Source organism: Tiliqua scincoides, chromosome 1 (genome assembly GCF_035046505.1).
Source record: "Tiliqua scincoides isolate rTilSci1 chromosome 1, rTilSci1.hap2, whole genome shotgun sequence".
Lineage (NCBI taxonomy): Eukaryota > Metazoa > Chordata > Lepidosauria > Squamata > Scincidae > Tiliqua > Tiliqua scincoides.
In genome coordinates, this window is record NC_089821.1 from 100,693,206 (window position 1) to 100,714,528 (window position 21,323).

General features: G+C 44.2%; 1 protein-coding gene across 1 annotated transcript in view; it reads right to left on the reverse strand.

The window, feature by feature from the left end:
• Nucleotides 1–947: 947 nt before the first annotated feature.
• Nucleotides 948–21,323, reverse strand: part of IFIH1 (interferon induced with helicase C domain 1) — a 31,476-nt gene continuing 11,100 nt past the window's right edge. Inside the window, exons 4-16 of the mRNA XM_066612095.1 lie at nt 21,232–21,306; nt 19,556–19,779; nt 18,421–18,631; nt 16,486–16,703; nt 15,166–15,282; nt 12,012–12,135; nt 11,672–11,899; nt 9,262–9,518; nt 7,415–7,564; nt 6,184–6,345; nt 3,986–4,176; nt 1,948–2,041; nt 948–1,849 (exon numbers count right to left, since the gene is read on the reverse strand). Coding sequence (XP_066468192.1) covers nt 1,664–1,849; nt 1,948–2,041; nt 3,986–4,176; nt 6,184–6,345; nt 7,415–7,564; nt 9,262–9,518; nt 11,672–11,899; nt 12,012–12,135; nt 15,166–15,282; nt 16,486–16,703; nt 18,421–18,631; nt 19,556–19,779; nt 21,232–21,306 — 2,237 coding nt within the window. The 3' untranslated portion in view covers nt 948–1,663. The remainder of the gene's footprint in view (nt 1,850–1,947; nt 2,042–3,985; nt 4,177–6,183; nt 6,346–7,414; nt 7,565–9,261; nt 9,519–11,671; nt 11,900–12,011; nt 12,136–15,165; nt 15,283–16,485; nt 16,704–18,420; nt 18,632–19,555; nt 19,780–21,231; nt 21,307–21,323) is intronic.

Genomic DNA, 21,323 nt, shown 5'->3' on the forward strand with positions numbered 1-21,323 from the left:
GATGAACTTATATGAATGAATGAAGATCTTGCAACAGCTCAAGGCCTATAAAAGGCCTTGCACAAAGCAAGGTTGGCCTTTCCTTTGCTGCTACTGCTGCATCACAGACGTGAAACAGCAAGCAGTGGAGGAAGCCCTCATCACACAGCTCACGCGAGAGGTCAAACAGTTGCCCTTATGCTGAGAGCAGTTGTGCCGGGCCAGTGCAGGTTCCAACAAATCTCCGGAGGGCCAGAGGCTCATTGGAGACTGGGGGCTCCCTGCAGGCCGCATTGAGAGGCCTTGAGGGCCGCAAGTGGCCCCAGGGCTGGGGTTTGGGCACCCCTGATCCATACCATGCATAATTTTATAAACCTCAATTGTGTGTCCTTTAGTTGCCTTTTTTTAAGCTAAAAAGCCCTAAATGTTGTAGCCTTTCCTTTTTCCAGTGGTTGTCCTTGTCTGCACTTTTTCCAGTTCCAGGAGCCCTTCACATATGCAAGAAATGCAGGGTGGAGACCCATGCCTCCTGGATACCAGTGTACCCATTCGCTCCATCCTCAACAGCTACAAATGTGGTGTGCTTCAGAAGGGAACCATGCCCACACACACCATATACATAGATAGAACCCTGGATGTTCAGGGTTGTCGCCATTATGGGGTATCTGGGGTTGGCTGCTGGGTATAAAAGCCAAATGCTTTTAAAAGCCACCCGCCGGGGAGGGTATGGGCAGCATGCACCAGAGGCCGGGCCAGTGAGCATTGTCCTACTTCTCTCCACTTCAACCATCCCGTGTTTACTGACTATGGGGAAGATTCATGAGAAGAGAGCTAGTCAATCATTTAACAGTTAAGCAAGAGATTTTCTCCAAGGTGATCTTCAATATAATATCAGGGAATGGGGGCACTGTAAGCATTCCTTCCCCTCCACTTGGAAAATACACTGAACTGAAAAATATGCAAGGAGCTTGAGAAAAAAATTTAATATGTGTAGAACACGAATGACAAACTATTCAGTATCAAACATACATATTGTTATAATATTTATTACAGTACTTATAATACCAACTTTCTCATAGACTCAAGGTGATTCACACGCAATCTGACCATAACCCCCTTTTTTCAAATGGGTCTTTACAAGTGATATTCCATGAGAGAAAGAGTTATCTGTATTTCATGAAACATGCCACGTAAAGTTTCGACCACAGCAATTTTTGATGAATAAACTATTTGAAAATAGTATCAGAGGTCACAAGTTACACACTGAGTAACAAAATAAAAATTTAAAAATAGTTTTGTTTCACTGCTTTCTGTCGCTTAGCAAGACTGAGTTTAGAAAATGACTCACAAAAACTTGAGAATTCACCTCTCCCCCCCCCCCCTCCAGACTACCAGATGACCACCCCTGAGGGGTAGAATGCCACTTCCCAAGCTGAACAGCCCCACCCAGCCCTTTTGACTGATAGTGCTAATTTGCACTTGTGTGTACAATGCAAGGCACTTTTTCCACTGAAGACTTCTCACTCAGTGCACTGAAGCTGAATACATGAACTACCTTCAGTCAAAAGTACTGTTTTGGAAAGAACAGGAATGCTCTTGTCAGGTTTACAAGTAATCAGTTGATGCAGCAGTTACTGTGCAAGCTGGCCCTTAGAACCTATAGTAAGAACTTTAGTGAACTTTCTTAATCTTCATCACTGAATTCACAATGATCTGCATAATTGAAAGCTGGAAATCTAATGGGCAGTTCTCCCCATCTTTTGTAGATTTTGTTTTCGGTCATTTTCTTGTCTTTGAATACAACCACAAAATTGTTTATTTTCAAGCAAGGCAGGTCTAGACCTCGGTGCACCATCATAGTTCCCCAAGTCTGGAAAAAAAGAAGTGACATTTCAATAAAATTATGCACTATTATTTAAGTGTAAACTGGCATGAAAGATACTCAAATCAATAATAAAAGGAACTTACCTGTCCACAATCTTTACAGATAATTTCTCCATTTGTGTTATAATCTGCTTCCTTTGCTTGCAGTGTTTTGTTTTCTCTTACAATATAAAGATCCCTACAAGTGTGTGAGAAAATAAGAATTAGCTATTTATAAGTGAAAAGGAAATTCAGACTCGGGTGAATTTTTGCTTTTCTCCTCGGCAGGAGGACACTCATCGCAGGGCAAGTCCTTCCACCAGAACTAAGCATTTCCGAGGATGCAGGACCCATCTCTAGATCAAAGCAGGAGGGAAAGGAAGAAACTAACAGGACACAAGTCCTAGGAATCATCTCACCTTCCTATCAGGTGAGAGCAAACTGACTCTTTCTAGCTAAGAGGGCAGGGAACAAGACTTAGTGACTCTCACCATCCCTTCATGGCTTCTGACTCCCGGAGTACAGTCTATAACTATTGTAGTCCCACACTCCCCCTGGTTGTTCAAAAGGAGAGATCTCAGCCTACTGTGCTGCACAACATGGGGGAAGACTGGTGTCCTCCCTATTTGCTATCTCCCCAATCCTTCCTTTACTTACTAGACCAGAGAGGAAGAGGAATACCTCTAGCCTCTGAGACAAGACCTTCTGTTTTCTCATTGATCTTTCATTACTGTTTTTCTTCTTTATTTCAACCTTGTAAGAATGCAGTTCTCAACTCTTTTGAGGAGCACTGAGCACATGTTGGATAGGTTGCTTTCTGCTGCACTGGATATAACAAGAGAATATGCTGCCCAATAGTGTAGGTGTTCTCTGCCATCAGAATGCTCACTGATAGCTGTTGCCTACTTTACATAGCCGACACAAGTGCTTTTGTGTTATACGGTGCTTTCATCTAAGGGTGGATGTCACACACTTGCACATATCTTTGATAAATGTGAAGGAGCAGGGTTCTCAGACCCACATACGTGGGTATTTTATTTATAGATTTAAAAGCATGTGTACATAAGTTGAGTGTGAAAAACCAGGCAGAACTGAAAGTCTTAAGACCAAGATGTGTTTGTTTAGGGACACCAAAAGTTATATACCAAGAAGTTTCCATCTGCCTAATCACACAGGGTACAGACCAACAAGAAATTCTCTTGCGCAAAATCCCCCCCCCCCCCAAAAAAAAAAACTGGGAAGAGGACAGAGGGGAGGGACTGCAGCTGAATGTCAGAACAAATGCTTTACATCAGGAATCCAAGTGCAATCCCTAGCAAGTCCACCAAAAAAGATCTCAGACTAAGAAGACCTCTACCAGAGACCACTGAAAACTGCTACCAATCAGAGTAGATAGCGCTGCTCAGATGGATCTATCAGGTCTAGTATAAGACAGCTTCATGTAAATATTCAAACACCTCCCATGAAAATGAATGCATACTGAAGTGGAAGGTGAGCTACAGAGCTCAGCCAACATATTGGTAAGTAGCACGAGCCCCAAGAAAATACAGGTCCAGCCTTGTTATACACAGATTTGACTCAACACAAATGGCCCCTGCAAATGAGAAGGAATGTGCTGATCCCTGGAGGAGGGAAAAATGCACCCCTTCAAAATCACAGTTTAAAAAACTGCTTTTTATTGTTGCAGAGACAGTCATGCAAGTGATTACAGGTATAACCTAAGTTTCCACATATTTTTCTATCTCAAAGCTGATGAGAAGGGCCCTTGAAATTAGAGGAAAACAGTCCTTTAATAATGCCAGAGAGGGCAGCTGGCTGACCATCAGTCATTCTCGCTGCAGGTTTCACTCCTCCCTTCCCCCTGAACATGTGAACTAAGACTAAATGGCAGCAATTATCAGCTTCTCCATTCTTTCCCCCTTGCTGGGGCTCCTGGTGAAGGGAGGTATTGCTGCCTCCTAGTGAAGCCTAAGTGCCTGGAGAGACACTGATTGCCTCTGTGTGCATTACAAAGGTCAGCAAGGCTGTTTTTAAATCACCAGAACAAAGAGACTTTGTTTTTTAAATTGATTTGCTATAGTGCAGTTTTTTTGCCAGTTTGGGTGCTTGGAATGGAACCTGTAGATGCCATGGTAACACTTACTGGAATTCCTTTTTGACATTGACATGATGCATGTCTTCAATAACTTGTATGTCTTCTCCAGAACACTTGTACAGAGTACATTTTTTGCAAAGGAATGTTATCAAATCAGGCTTTTTCTTGTATGTTTTAGTTGCCTCCCTCTTTGCTTTCATTTTTGCCTCCATTATACTTTGCAACTGAAAGCCTCGGATCTAACAGTGGAACAAACACATACAAAACCATCATCTGCCAATGCCAGGAAAGAGGCTATCCCAAGCCAAATTTCAAACACTTCATATTTGGAAACTGCTAACAAGAGTCATTAAAAAAAATCACACTTCTGTGTTTCTGCCTATTGACTAATTATTAACCAGGTTTCAGAAAATCTATGCATCGGTTTGGATGATACGTCGGAGACAGCTTCACCCACACAATTGCGGATGTGGACGACACATTCCACTTCCCCTCCCTGTGCACTGTTCCAGTTCTCATAACTGCATGGGGGAGCTATCCAAATCACCCATCACACACAATTTAAATACTAATATGTACATTTAATGTGAAAGAGCACTCTGGACGAGATTCTCTCTTCAGTTATGAAAATAAGAATGGTGTACAGAAAAAGGCATGTCTTCAATCGTGCGTCTAGCAGGGTTGGGGCAGTTCAGATGCGTCGTCCAAATTGTTCCCACAAGAGTTCTTCAGCTCTTGGGTTTCAAAGTCTCATGAGACACTGAAACAGCATTGGAAAGCTCCAAACTTCGGCCACGCAGAGCCCTGCCACTACGTCATGAAGAACGTCTTCGGCCAGATTAAGAGCTTCCGCAGGCCAGATCTGGCCTGCGGGCCTTATGTTTGACACCCATGCCATAAGCAGTGACTCTCTCCCTGTACTCCTAGATGTGTGTAGGCTTCTGTGGCTTTGAAGGGACAGAACTATTTCCATATACACACAAGGGGTCAGTACTTTACCATTATTTTGAACTGGTGTTTTGTTTTTTTTTAAATCAGGGCAACTTTGCTCCACCTGTTTTTCTCAGGGTCAAACTAGTCATGACTGAGTGTTTGTTGTCCACGTGTCTGCCCCATTGACGTATACAATCGGGGTGAAGATCAAATTTTGAGTGAACCTTTTCTCAAGTTAGCATCCTGCGTAGACCATCACCCCAGCAATCTTCTCTCTGCCTTAATCAATTCCAGTATCAGAGCTGGGATGAGAGAAAAGTATCTGAAACATCTGGCCATTGGGAAATAAGATGAGAAAGGGTCCAGTTCAACTTGTCCATGTGTCCCTTTTGATACAAAAAATGTACAAACAGCTTGCTTTATATGTGAAAAGGACAAACACACAGATAAGACAACTTATCCAGGTTGGTCTTGAGAAAGCAGTTTGGATCTCAAGATATGCCCCATGAAAGCTAGTACAACCTCCACTTCATTTTTGTAGTCTCTAATTGGGTGGCTACTCTTATGATAGTGAGTACTACTTTACTGATGTACTTGCAAGTAGGAGGGCTGTAGCTTGCCATATCAAGTGACATGCCACTGGATATGAGCCCTTCTCCTCACAAGTAGAACCACAGGCTTCAGTAGCATAGTGTGGGCAGGGGCTGGACGGGCCACCCCCACAGCGCTCGGGAACTTTTCCAGGCTCTCTGTGGAGGGGATATGCACAGTGCTCACTGCCTGAGTGCTCAGAGCGGCAAGAAGAGTGCTGAGTGGCCCTCCTGCCCACCCCTGAACCCAAATCAGAACCATTTCAGGAATGGGGGGCACATGATGATGCAGGGAGGGAGTGAAATGACAGCATCACCCCGCTCCAGGCACTGGCTGGCCCCTCAAATCCAGTGGTATGCTTCACAACAAACACCACTCTTTCTTTTTGTTTCCTTCCATAAATAGTCTTCTTGCGGCATGTCTCAGACATATTCTAAATTCTCATGGAAAATATTGACACTTCCAGTTCTGTAGCTTTGGATCCACCTGATGCCACAAGTACATAGGTACTTTCACTAGCTACAGAAAATTGTTCTGGGGGAGGAAAGAACTGCAACCTGCTGCTTTACGCAGCAGGCTGCAGCTCGCCTTTGCTTGACAGGAAGGATCTGTTGGCTGTCCTGTGAAGCAGTACATTAAAGTCCATTTCTGTTCAAAAATCTAATTGTCAGTGAGTAAACCTGTCACAGACTATGTGATCCTGACTATGTTATAGACAATACCTTAACTAAATAATCCTCTCTGGGCATCTCTTGGACACGTCGAATTGCTTTATGCATCATTTTTTCACGGAACATATTGACGTGTTCACGTTCGACAGCTCCAGATCCCTCTGATGCCACAAGTACATAGGTACTTTCATCAGCTCGAGCTCGCCCACGAGACTGAAATACACAAGAGGCAAGGAATAAATACGTGCACATACACAGCATGTGCACTGACTTTCCACTTAAATGTGAGTTGAATTTTATAGAACTGAAGTCATTGTATCTAATTGGCTCAACCACACTAACATTTTGCACCAGATCTTGGTCACTAGGCAGGATTAAGTCCAGGTTTGCTGCCTCCTCTAGAATATTCCCTGGCTAACTATTCCAGGGCATAGTCCTTTATTGTATTGATAAATTAGGACTGCAATCCTATCCACACTTATGTGGGACAAACCCCATTGCTGATAACGGAACTTATTTCTGAGTAGACATGCATAGGATTGGGCTCTCTGTCCCTTTGTTGCAACTTGAACATACATTGACCTGATTGATTCATTATTGACTCATTTATTAAAAAGCTCTCTCCTTTTACACACACACTCTCTGCAATTGAAGATCATCCTCAGAATTTGATTGGCCCAGTGGTATATTACTTTGGGGGCCTGGTATTGCCATATCTTTATGAAGTAAAGGGCATAAATCAGCTTTAAGGTAGATGATGCTGGTATGTTTGAGAAGAACCATACTGTTTTGGTGATAAATTAATAGTTTTAACAGTGCATGTTGTGTCATTAGCATTTGTATAAACCTGCTATTAGATCAACTTTTCATGGTCTTCTGCTAAAACAATAACACAACTACATCAATACAAAAGTCATCTGGTGAAGAAATGATTCATGGCAAGGTTGAAATGGAGCAAGATTCCTTTGGACATTTGAAAGGCATTCAGCTAATATACAACCGCCTACAACAGTATTAAGCTGCACACCAGCAGTTGTAAGCTGTTACAAGGATACAGAAACTGATGATGTACAGCACAGCAGATGGACTAAACTCATCTGCCTTGCACAGAATGCCGCTGGGGTAAAATGGGAATCTGCCATCTGGTATGTCCCCACAACTAAACATAACATAATAACAAATTCTTTGAAAATCTAACTGATTCTTCCACAAGCCTATGGCCTTTGCAATCACAAAATATAATATTGGTGGGTGGGAACCTAAAGATTCAAAATGGACATACCTGCATCATAGCTATTTCATTGGTAACATGGCCGTAGCGTATAACAATGTTACATTCTGGGATGTCCAGGCCTTCTTCTGCCACTGTAGTAGCAATGAGTAAGTTTACTTTTCCAGTGCGGAACTTCTCAATAATTTCATGTTGTTCATTCTGTGTGAATATATTATTGACATATAATAATCAAAGGGCATGAAACTGCTTTCACCATTCATACACGAACGGAGCAACTGCTTTGAGTTTAGCAAGTTTTGCATAACACTTTCATACTTGACCTGAACAAACATACAGCGGAACCCAATATTTAACTAAGAAATCACAGCTGACCTTAAAAGGTGCCATTTGTGCACAAATGTTCTAGAAAGCCTGAAATGGAAAAGGTTTCCCCTCTTAGAGCAGAAACATCCAATCCAAGTAGGTCTAATTGTCCAATCCTATGCTCTAGATATGTCGCGCATCTCCACGAATGCCAGCTTATGACAAACTGTATCATTTTCCAGCATTACATCATTAGAAGAAGGAGCTCCACTGATAGTAGCCAGTACTAGGGGGCTTTTGTTGCAGTGCTGTGGCTGCAGTGACAGTGCTGCAGATGGGAATAACCTGTTTGTCTTCTGGTGTCTTAGGAGAGTGATTAAAGCCTTTCCTTATGGGGTCCTTTGTCGCTTCGGTGCCTCCCTTGCCACCTTCTGCAGTCTTACTAGCCCCCTATACTTTATAAGCTGTGGAAGGGTTCTTGCTGCATTTTGGGAGTTTTCAATGTCCTTTGCTTGCCCTCTTTTGGCACTCTTCTTTCCATTCCTGAACTGATTTGGCCTTTTAGTGTTTCAAGTGCTTCTTTAGATGGAGTAGTCCTGCCAAATGAGGAGGCTGCATCTGCAGCGGGAACACTGGGAGAGGGGTTATCTCTAGGCACACTTAATTCTATTTCTTCACTTTATCCAGAAAAAGATGTGCAGAGAGAGAAGTGAAGGAAGTGAGAAGTATGTAAGAACAGAGGACCTTCATGACTCTGCTTGCTAGAGCAAAACAGGACCAGAAATGGGAGTGGCAACTTGAGGATGCAGGGAGAATATTGATGATCACATGGTCCTGTCTCTAAAGGAATAAATAGAGGCAATCGGTGCAAGGATATTCTTCACCACTGCTGGAGAATACAGGTCGTGCCTCGTTATCCACCGGGGTTTCGTTCCGGAACCCTCAGTGGATAAAAAAAACCAGTGGATACCAAATCAGTGGAAAAATAGCTTTAAAGATCCACCTCCAGGTTTCTTGCTCCTCCATTGTCACCCCAGAATACATTAGCGTAGACACTATACCACAACTGTTACCCTGCAGATGCCCAGTCTCATCTAATCTTGGAAGCTAAGCAGGGTCAGGTCTGGTTAGTACTTGGATGGGAGACCGCCTGGGAATACTGGATGCTGTAGGCTTATACCATAGACTTTCGAGACTGAAGGTTACCAACCAACTAACCATACCATATTCAGCCACTAGATTGGCTGAATAATGGAATGAAATTATATTTAACAGTGAAAAGATAGGAAATGGGATTTTGGTGCTTTTTCCCCTTGTTACAAGGCATTTAAAGATGGACCTCAATATCAGTGGTGAGTCAAATTGGTGGATACCAAATCAGTGGATACTGAGGTCCCACCTGTACTCATTTTTTAATCTTGCATGCCTTTGTTCTAGAATTTTTCAACTACTCACCAATTCGATGGTAGAGATAAGAACAGGTTAAGAAGAGAAAAGGTTAAGGAATCATACTCCATGTTAACATGAAAATCTGCTCCTTGCAATTCAATAGTAAAGACAATCTAGCATTACATTTTATTTTTGTTCTTTACCTGAGTCATGGGCTTAAATTCACTATTATTTCCAGCTCCAATGAGGTAGTGAGCTTTCACACCAATTTCTTCAAATTTTGGATTGTCCCTAATCCACTGAGAAAGGGCAACTGCACTCTGCCGAGTCTTTGTGAAAATGATGCCCCTTGCAGCATCTGCCTTGGTAAACTCTTGCATCAGAGTTGCACGCAACTTTGTCAATTTCTCATTTTCATATTGCACCTCTGTAGCTATCTGTCGCAGCTGCTTTTCTCTGGCTTTAAAAACAACAGATGTAACCATTGAAGAATTAGATAGACACGTACATGCACACAGGGGTGAGTTCACAGCATAGCATGAAGAAATGCTGTCATAGAAATTTAGTGATGATGGTTAGAAAAAATAACCTTTCCTAATCCTGCCCCCAGGGGCTCTTCAGACTTACACCTGCCAAAGAACTGGTGTACATCTGAGAGACCCATTGGGGACCAGGTGGCCTACAGGGAGGTAAGTAAAAAATGTCTTTACTTACGTCTCCTGGAGTGCCTGGTCTCCAGCTGGCCCATAGCATGTCAGTAGTGCTGCATGTTATGGGCTGACAGGGTGTAGGATTGGGCTACCACAACACCCTCCCACACACAACAGGCATACAACAACATTCCCCAGGTTCTCAGGAAAGAGTAATGCAGTAGGTGCCTGCTTCATGATAGGCTCACATGATAGGACTCTACATGGCAAAACAAGGCTCTTGGTCCAACCCTATCTAATGCCAGAGTTGGCAGAATGAGGGTTTCACAGGTGTAGGCTGACACAAAAACACCATAAAGTGCTTTGAAGGAGTGCATGGAGCCAGTGCACCAGCGGGGAGGCCAGAACCTTCCCATGGGCACTGGCAAAGCCACAGAGGCCCACTAGAGCAGGTAGGTCCAGTGCAGGGAGCAGAACTGGGCAGACACTAAACAGGGAGGAGATGAGGTGGGGCATAGGCGAATCAGGCCTGGTAGGGGACAGTTTTGGCACATGCTGAATCCTAACCCCTTTCTGGGCCCAGTCCACCTGCATGGATCAACTCAGACTTGCACCAGCTGGCACACGCCCAAGTTTACCCATTGTGGTTGCTACGTTTTACCGCCAGGCAAGGGGAAAAATGTCACCTTACTCTGAGGAGATTTTCAGTAGCCAAAAATCCGGAGGGATGCAGGATAGCCCACGCAGGTTTTGCTGCATTGCCGCACAGGAATTTAGGGTAGGATTGGGCTGTTCCTACTCTGTAGGTTGTCCACTGTACGGTGGGCTTATGATTGCTCCCAACAGAATCTCATGGGTAATCGACAGGCTGATCAGTGATGCAAATCTTTTTGGTAGTATTTCTGCCAAGCGCAGCGTGTTTAACATTGTGGCTGTGTGTGTTTCAGGGAAGGCACGACAATGCATATGAAAGGCTTTGAAGTGCAGTAGCTCTTATCGCCAAATCCTAATAGAGCAGGATGCTGGTGGAACTAGTGATCCAAAACGGAATGCACTTTAAGGTGGTTGCAAACAGCCTGCCCACCAGTGGTGAGGCTGTAGCAGTCTCACCACAGTGGCAGAGACCAGAGCACCCACTGAACCAAGTAGGTCAGCAGGGCAAGAGGAAGGAACAAATTACCAAAAAGCAATGAGTTATTGTGTTAACATTACAATATTTTCACAATACAATGGAAAAAATTACTGGAATGGATTACCATCTTAAAGTGAGGGCCCACTGTACTTTCAGTGGTCATAGCATAAATTTTGGGAAGCAAATTCCACAGAAATTTATGGCATACGACAAAAGTGTGTTTTAGCATTGGGGGATAAACTAGACAAGCCCATGCCTGTATTGGGAATGGAAATTCATGGCATACTACAAAAGCCATGAAAATGGCTTTCTTTCAAAACTGTCAATGTGAGTAAGTAGATTTTTTTTAAGTTCAGAAGTTTTCATTAGCAAATAAAAAGAACAGACAGTGGAGAGATTGGTCAGTCTGTCCTGGTCAGAAGTTCACTTGCAAATGAAGGATTACCTTTTTCAAAAAGATTGTTAGAGAAACCTCATTTCCTCATTTGTGGCAACAGAAAACTACAGACTGCTTTACGCATGTATATGCTTTGAATTAAGGTTTATGCTTTGAGTGAAAAGATGGAGGGTTTCTCATTAATCAAGCTTCGAATAGATTTTCCCTACTGTATATGTGAGGGGCAAGGCACAAGGACCAACAATTCTACGGAAATAAGTTCCAGCATTTCAGTCACAGACTTTTGATATTATCACAGTATATCATTAGCTGTACCCTTCGAATACCTTATTTCAAAGTACTTCCACTGACTTTTATGGCATGACCTAATTGTAAGGACTGACCGGATTCCGGTTCTTCACGTTTCTATAGCTATGTGAAATGCTCATACTTACCATAAAACAAATCCATCAGAAATGTATCTGTTTCATCTTGTTTTGCTGCTCCTGATTCGTCCTCATCTTCCTGCACTACCATCTTCTTATTCCTTTCTTCTGTATAGAAGCTTTTGAGTACGTTATATGCATCAATCATTCGTGTGGTGTCATTAATCTGCAGCGCATCGTTGTATTTCTTCAAATGCTCTGCACAGACACGCTCTTTGCGATTCTCTTCTTTGGCAGCTAAAAAGAAAAAATATATATATTCACTTATAAAACTAATAGACAGATGTCTGAAAACGTCTTGGACAGCTGAAGTGGCAATATATTAAAAATACTTAAACATAAAAGTTACCTTTCTTCTCCTCTTGAACTACCCACTGTTCGTAGGTTTGAGATCCAAACTCAGCATTTGGGTTGAATTGGCAATAAGCCTGGATCTCTGTCATTATGTTTATGAGTTTCTCTTTAAATGGATCCTAAAAATGAAACACATGAGCATTTATTAAATTGGTGCTGGACATTTTGCCAACATCAACAAGGGAGAGCACTCCTTTGGTCTCATATTATCTAGAACAGCGGTTCTCAAACTTTGAGGGAGCTTTACTCCCTCAGTAAGCCTTCGTGGGGAGGGGCTAGGGCAGCGACGCAATCCCCAGGATCACATTGCTGGGGGGGCAAGGGGGGTGCTTGTGACTTACTTTCAGAAGGCAGGGCTGCAGCAGGCTGCAGGAGGTGCGGGGAGCCCTGTGCAGAGCTCCCCGAGGCTTGGAACATTTGCTAAAAGTGGGTGCAAAGCACTACCATTTGCAGGAGGTGCTTTGCGCCCGCTTTCAGTGAAAGTTTCAAGCCTCAGGGAGCACTGTGTAGCACTGTGCTCCGTGCACCTCCTGTAGCCTGCTGCAGCCCTGCCTTCTGAAAGTAAGTCACAAGCACCTCCTCTCGCCCCCCCCAAACGGACACGATCCTGGGGATCGCTTCCCTGCCTCTCCCCTTCCCCCGTTCCTTAAAGGGATGGGGGAACCTTTGCAAAAACTGGTGGGTTGCGACCTACCAGTTTGAGAACCACTGATCTAGAGGAATGTGTTAAAAACAAGGACATGCTCCCCTCAAAACAAATGGCTGTCGCTTTACAACAAGCCAATTAGTAGCAATGAACGGCACCTGAAGACAGTGGGAATTGGGGGAGCAACAGTTAGAAATCTCATACTTCAGCTTAATCAATATTACTGTACTGTGAACCACAGCTAATTAAGGTCAGCACCTTGAGACCTTAGGGCCAAATCTGGCAGCCCTGAGGGTTGTAGGCAGGCACCAAGTTATGAGGCAAGCTGCAAACAAGGCGCAGAGAAAGTGGCATCTCTGACAATTTAACTTACCAACACATCACACATGGTTGTGTGGCAATGAGGTACTGGTCCACCATCTCTCACCTGCTCCAAGAAAACTTTAAAACCAGGGTTCACTGGTTTCATTAGCAAATAAAAAGAACAGACAGTCATTCTCTGACTGAAGAAAGCCTCCTTTCCCATTTAGGAGCCAAGGATCTTTTCAGCTGTTCACATGACCACAATCTTGCCCACATTGATCAGAGAGCAAAAAATGGAAGCTGGAAACTCAGACTTCTAGGTAGCGTGGGTGGCAATCAAAGGGAGAGAGGAGGGAGTAGGTTACAGCCTATCTTCCAGGACTCCATTTCCTTCCCACAAAAGAGGTCAGAACCCCATGCTAGAGTCACTCTCCCCAATACATGCATGGAATTTGCAATGGGCTGTATGCATTTGCTGGAAAAACATGGAAGGAGTGGAAAGCAGACTGCCATGTTAGGAAACTTTTCACAAGTTTAAAATTAGGTGGTTTTTGAAACAGTCTCATTATGGTGCTTTTTAAAAAAAAATTCTAAATGATGACTGACAAATGTTTCAAACAGACAGAAACCTCCAACTACAATGAAGTTGTACTTCCATGATGAGCAAGAACACCAGCTACAGGTCACAGGAGATCACTCAGACAAACTTAGGCAAACCACAGATTTATTCTGTCTTTCATCAGCTTTTTCAATACGAAAGGACCAGTCTGTCATCTAGCCCCCCTCCCAAGTGCAAGACATCTCACAGAAGATCATTAGAATATTCCTTCTGAGGCCATCCTTGTGAGTGCATGCAAACATCTTGTCCTCCATGGGGAATGGTGGCCTCAACTTACCATACCCTGTACCTCACTTCCCTCCAGGACCTTGCTGTGCAGGCTGTATGGGACACCAGTAGAGTTCCCAGAGAGGCTAAGCACTAAATTTTGCAGGCACCTGAATGTGCCATGCAGGGCCATATTAACCATGGCTGGATTCCTAGGCTTTTGGGCTCCTAGGGCCAGCCTAGGCCTGTCGGCTGGCGTTGCGGTGAGTCCTGGTTGGCCAGGGAGGAAGGAGTGTGCTGGCAGGCAGCATGTACCATGGGTCCAGCTGGTGCTGCAGGAAGCCCTGGTCAACCGGAGAGGTTGCACTGCCAGCCTCTGAGAGCTGAGCTGGCGGATAGCCAAGTGCATAGACACCACTTTACCCCAGTGCACTGAATGCGCTCAGCCCTGTGACGTCCACTCTGTCTGCTCCGGCAAGCATGGCTTGCCAACTGCTTGGCCCCTCCCTGCAGCTGGGGAGGGCTGTTCATGGCCATCTGCTGCAAGCAACAAGACTTGACTCAGGCTTTGTGCCCCAACACTGGGCAGGTAAATTGATGGGCCCCTTGTCCCTGTGGGGCCCCTAGGCTTCAGCCTAATGTATAATACTCCCCTGGTGCCAAGGAAACAGCCCCTTCCCCTTGCCCTCAAAGCCATTCCAGGTGGTGAGAGCAAAGCAGAGGCATCCCAGAATGGCTGCTATTATGGGAACACTACTGTGCACTGCAAGGGCCTAGAGAGGAATAGCCTTCTAGATACAGCTCAGTGAAATGCAGGAAGTTTTTCATTCCTTGTGAGTGACCAGACATCCTGCTACTCAGCCTGCACAGCATCAGTGTGTACACTGAAGGATGGTCTGGTGGGTTTTAGTATATTTGTATGGGTCTCTCCATGCATTCCTCTATATATGGAAAAGAGAGAATTATACCCTTATTTTTCAGTTGTCGTTGATGAGTAATCAAACATGAATATGGTTGGTTGGCAACCTTCAGTCTCGAAAGACTATGGTATAAGCCTACAGCACCAGGTATTCCCAAGCGGTCTCCCATCCAAGTACTAACCAGGCCTGACCTTGCTTAGCTTCCGAGATCAGAAAAGATCAGGCATGTGCAGGGTATGTCCCAGAAAGGCTGACAAATCAATGAGCAAACAAGACAATACCCCCAATTCTTCTTACTTCTCAAATCCTTTTACTTCTAATGCTAGCAACTCAGTATGTGTACATGCATTTACAGATTTAACCACCCACACATTTATTCTGCTAAAATGAAACAAACTGGCACGTGGGGGGGGGGGTAACAATTGTAATAAACCCCCCCCCCCCGAATCCATACCTTTTTTTTGTTATCTGCAATCTCAAACTTCTTGTAGGGTTCTTTCACTTGATTGGACAATTGGGAGGCATATTCTCTAACTGTCATAATTCCATCTGCATCAAGATTGGCACATATCTGGAGAAGGAAGATCATTACAGAAATAATGCACTTATTTTTGTGAGTACTGCTGCCTAAAATTGTTATATTTCCCCCAGGGAATTAATCTTAACACAGTTTCCCTTATTAAGCTTTCATAGCCCTAGATGATGAATAAGAATGTTTAGCCATGAAGAACTATATGCCTGGGGTTCTTGGCTTGAGGAACACTAAATTTTGGCTAATCCACAATATAGATTTATAGCTATCTAGTGCTTGGCTGCTTTGAAAGATCCCTACTTTCCCCTTTCTCTGACTTTCTCATCATCAGCTGGCCATGTTTAAATTCCTGCATCTCTTCCTTTGCAAACAAGAACATTAATTAAAAAGTGGTTTGACACATTCATTCATAGCCTTCCTTTCTTTCATGGAAATGCAAGGTGACATAAATGGAATACCTAGGTAATCTCCTATTCAGGCCTTGAGCTGGTCTAGACCAGCTTAGCTTCAGCAAGGTGACTTTATCATGTGCCTTCAGATTGTGGCCCCAGGCCTCATGGGAGAGTGGAAAACTTAAATGGATACCATTGTTTTAGAGTGTGTATTCTTCCCCTGATATGCTGCTCTTACAGAAAGATCTGGGCTTGGTCTAATGATTCCTTAATTTATTATGCTTGTGACTGGACCAAAAAGTGTGTAGTGGCCTTGGCAAAAAGTTCTCAAGCTGCTCACCAAATCCCAACACACTCCTGCAATTTCTTTTCTTCTGCAGGACAAGTTATTAACTCTTGTTAAAACCATGCACCCTGTGGTAAAACCACAAAACCTGGCATTTACAAAGGTTCCTCTATGAAGCTCACACTAAGGCAGGAAAGGGTTCCTTATTTTTAGTTCAATTCGGTTTACATCTCACTTAACTGAGATTGATTTACTTTAGGGATCTTTTCCTATCTTAATCTGAGCTTTGCAACCATATCCTTGTTATAGCGTTTCATATTTTTTATCATAAAAGATTCATACTTTTGTCACAATGCACTTTGGGGGGGGGAAACAACAGTACAGATACTGTACGATTTCCCCAATCCCAAGGTGTTTTCTGGGTTGAGGACCCTCAGAAGTTAAGGTTGAGGAATCAGTAGCTTGTGCTTTTTTCTTTATTCCTGGTCACCCTCTTTTCTTTTCAACAACAGTGGCTTCCCATACAATATCCTCCACATCATTCAGAGTTTAAGGGTGACCTACTTTCAGAATATGTTCCTCAGCTTTTGAATGGTTTTTTGCACCTCCTACACCAGGTGAAGCTGTCAGTCCCAGGATCTGAGGCTGAGGAATTTGTGGCTTGTTATCTTTTCTTCTTTTCTCATTTTCCCTCTTGATCTTTAAATAACGGCGCATGATATTGTTATAGACCGCTTCTTTCTGAGTGTGATGGCATTCATCAATAACTATCAGGGAGAACTCTAGAAGACAGCAATATAAATTAGTCAGTTCTCCTATGTGCACATTACTGGAATACAACAATCTGCTTAGTGGACAGAAGTACAATTGGCTGGTTGATAATCCTAAATACAGGTGTCTCTGAATAGCCATCCCTGGAAATAACTTTGAAATTGGTATAGTTAAGGACGAACCTAGTGTTCCATTAATATAATTTCCAGATGTTTGCACTTTAACTATATAACTTCACAATTAGACCTCTGCCTTGTGTTTCATGTGGGGTTGCCCTTGAAGATAGTTCAGAAGCATCAGCTGATCCAGAACAGCCTCTGCTAGGACCAGAGATTTATCTCAGTGGTGGACCTATATCTGTGGAATTCTACCTTAAAAGAGATATGTCAGATCCACTCCACTAGTCCACCTAGGAACATTATCCAAAAAAATTGATTTTTTAAAATTAAACTTAATGTGATATATATTTTTTAATATACGACATATTATATTTTATTCCATTGATTGTCAGCTACTTTGAGTACCTGTTATCCTAGGACAGAACATAAATATAGACACACATACACATAAATACAGGTAAGCGTCATTTAGCAATGCTCTGGCCAGCGACTGCCTGCATATCCAACGGCTGCCGCTGACCCCTGTCGACCCCCACATAGCCTCCAAAACCAAGGGGAGCCATGCTCCCCTCCCCTCTGGAGGTTTTTCTAAGCCTTGGAGAGGTAGTGAGCAACAAAGCGCTGCCTCTCCGAGGTTCAGATTGGCTGAATACAAGTGACCTGGTTTCCCGGGAAACCAGTAGTCGTGTCTTTTTGCTAAAACAGGCATTCTGAGCTTCTGGCGGAGAGGGAAGCACAGCTCCCCCTCGGAGGTTTAACATCACATCAAGCCCCACTTGACGATGGGGATGCCAGTCCACATCCCCGTCGTTAAGTGGTGCACGACTGTACATTAATTTCATATTAAAAATTCAAAAACATATGAGTAAAGAAAGACACTGATAGGTACCCTCAGGATAATTATTTTGTTCTATTTAACAGCCCTCACCACATCTTGGGCCAAACTGTGACACTTAGGAAGCAATCCTAACCTGCGCCAGAACAACCAGGTTGCAGTGGCCTGCACCGTATCCTACATAGGTTGGGAGGCTGCTGGTGGCAAGGGGATCTGCGCCAACAACAAGTCACTATTTGGATTGGGCTGCCTCCCCCCCTCCACATATCCAGCCTTAGCATTTTCTTTGTCTGACTGGCAATTCTCTCCTCTTGTATGAAGGAAGCTAGAAAAAGATTCAACCCTACTTTGCTTTCTGGTCAGCCATGGATATGTGAGAGTGGAAAAAAAAACTAGAACCAAATGTAGTTCCCAAAGCATTACTTCTGCACTCTTGTGTTTACATGAGATCATAAGGCAGGAAGGACTTATCTATGTGACCACTCATGAGAAAATATGTCATGCCTGTCCTTAATTTTCAACAGTCCAACGTTTCTTAATATCATGATCCATGTCATGGTGTCAGATATGGGAGTGTCTTTATTTCCATAGCCTGAAGTCAGGATATGGAAGATGTCCATTTGCTATATTTACATGCCTAACAAGGAAGTTGTTTCTTTGAAAACACTCTGAGCACCCCCCACAATGCTAATCGCATGTTGCCATTCTTCAGAACGAAGCTACACTTCAACCTCTGAGAGCCATAAAGCAACAAATTCAGAGCAAAATTCATGCCTGACAACTGGACTCCTTCTTCTTCGTCTGTGTCTGCATTCAGCAAGGCATTCTCAAGGATCTGAGCAGTGCAGACGATGACATCATGCTTCTTGACAACTTCAGTGAATGAAATTTTTAGTTGAGATGAACCACTAAGCCCAATCACTTGATAACAATGCTTCAGGAAGGGCTGCAGTTCTTTTCGGAAATGCTGTTCCACCAAAGGCACCTAAAAAAACAGGAGACAATTAAAAATATGCCATAATAATTTGCTTTGATACACTCCAAGTACACACAAAAAATCCCAATGCACCATGGAGGGTTAAGCATGGATGCCTCCCATATAAAGCCAGCCAACTGAGATCCTGTGTCTGGGGCATAATCTGGCTGGCAGGTACCAGGCATTGGGTTTTTTTTTTCAGTGGTAGTGCCTCAGTTGCAGAGCTTTCCCTCCAGAAAGGTTCAACTTGGGTCCCTCTTTGACTATTTTATATTGGAGCTTAAAGGCCTCTTTGCTACATTTTGGCTTTTTTACAATCTTTTTTTATCAGCATGTTGATCTGACTGCATCTACGTTTACAGCCCAATCCTATCCCTGGCGGTTGCAACAGGTACAGCATCCAGTGACACAACTGGGGCTGCCAGAGGTCTCCTTGAGGGAAGGGGACTTGTCCTCTTCCCCCACGCAAGGGCACAGGGGCTGCAATGGGTCCCCTCCAGTTTGTGCCAACGATATTGCTGGCGCAGACTGGGGGAGCTCTGTGTTGGGCTTTTCAGCCTTCTGGCACTCCACCAGTCCTACCCCCTTCCTCTCCAGTTCCTGCCCCGCCCTCCCCACACCCTGGAACATCTGCCCAGAAACCCCACACCACTGCCTGGCGGTAAGCCTTACCAGTGGTGCTCTGCCAGCTTTGCCTTCCCAGTGCTGGACCCAGTGCCAGTGCTCCTTGCTCTCCTGGTGCCATAAACATGCTTTATGGCATGTTGTGCAAGTGCTGGAGCTCAGTGCTGGCACTGGGAGGGGATAGGATTGGGCCCTTAATGTGTTGCTGCATTTTAACTTATTGGATACTTTATTCTTGATATCATTTTTTTCTATTTGACTTATTTTGGCCTTTCCCTCCCACCTTCAGCAATCCACCTAATAGCACACCTTGTTGACAAGCACTATAACTTTCCCATGCTCCTTTGCTTCATTCTTCCTATCCAAATGGTTTTTGGCAATGTAAACTGCCACTCGAGTCTTGCCGCTGCCTGTCGGGAGGCACAGGATAATATTCTTCCCTTCCAGAGCTGGTTTTGCCACTTCCATTTGGTAGTCTCTGAGTTTCAGTGCTGGTTCAGGTGACGCTCTTTTCTCCACATCGTCAGCATCATCTGCAGATGTGAGAAACAAAAGGATACAACATGAGATGAAAAAACACGAGTAGTACCATTTCCCTCAACATCGTCACATTTTTCCAACAGGCAGATTTAGCTGTAGACCGAAGCTGCACAACTTGTGACCATAAAACACCATCTTCTATGCCTGCCAGGACTGCAAAGATTGCGGATGTGTGCAGGCATCTGTGTGCAGGTCATCTGTCTTTGAGACTCACTGGCTGCATAGTGTTTATTCAAGCAAGACATGTTATCGCTTTGAGGGAAAGCTAAACAAAAGTGTGGTGGATGCATGAGAGATGTGGGGAACTGCAGAGATAGGGTTCCCCTATCTGTGGTTTCTGGTATCCACAGGGAGGCAGGAACATATCCCCCATGAATACCAGGGGACACAATTATCTGGAACAGCTCCATCTAAACAGGGCAGGGTGAAGGAAGAGCCTGTGTGCTGGTGTGACATAGCAGTTACCTTGTTAGACTAAGATCATGGTGACCAGGATCAGATTCACCCTGAAACTCACTGAGTGACCTTACTCATTCTCTTTCGGTCTAACCAACATCACAGGAATGTGGTGAGGATTAAATAGATGTGGGAAATTATGTGTGTCACCTTGAACTTCTTGTAGGAAGCACAGACAAAAATGACACAACAAATTTTAAAAAGTAACAACAGAAGAGAAGTAACTCATCGAACATTTAGTATAGAGGCTGGAGAGAGGTGGAATTTGAAGCAGATTAATAATAGCCTTTTAGGTGTCTTAAAGCACAATCCTATCTTGCGCTGGAACAGGCAAGCCAAGAGGCTTGCGCTGTATCCAGCGCAGGATAGGGCTGCAAAGTAGCTCAGTTGAAGATAAGGGGAAACTCTTCCCCTTATCCCAGGTTAAGCCACTGCAACCCCAATGGGTCCCACCTCCTGAGGTGGCACAAATCCAAGGAGAGTAGAATGGTTTCAAGTCACTTCGCGCTGCTTGGGTATGGGGGCTAGGATCCGGCATAACAGCTGGATTCCAGCCCCACCTCCCACTCCCTACCTCCTGGCCCATGGCCGCCCATGATCCGCCCTGAAACGGCTCCCTCCCGTCTCCTCCCCACCCTCCACAGAGCCTTGTGTCAGTCGATCTCGGCTGATGCAAGGCTCACTCCCTCTGTTGGAGCGGAGGCTGAATTCAGCCTCCGTGGGCTGGCACGCCTCCAGGTACCAGCCCAGCCGACTCTTGAGGAGACGCAAACCTGGTGACCCTCCTGGGCCTACGTGTGACTCAGGATTGCGCCCTTAATTATGGCTGCTGATAGTACAACCAACAACAACAAAAACAGTGCACCAGCATTCATTTTCCCACACTGGGGTTCTTCAGTTGGGCACATGGAATCTCAGCTTCAGCAGCAGTAATCAGTTGCTTCTGGATCTTATTTCATGCTTGCTGGAGTACAAAGAAGAAGTCATACCTGAATCACCTCCAACCTGTCCAAAGCTTTCACTTGCATCGCTGATATTTGCATCTAGCAAACTGACATCAGCTTCTGCCAGAGAAAACACA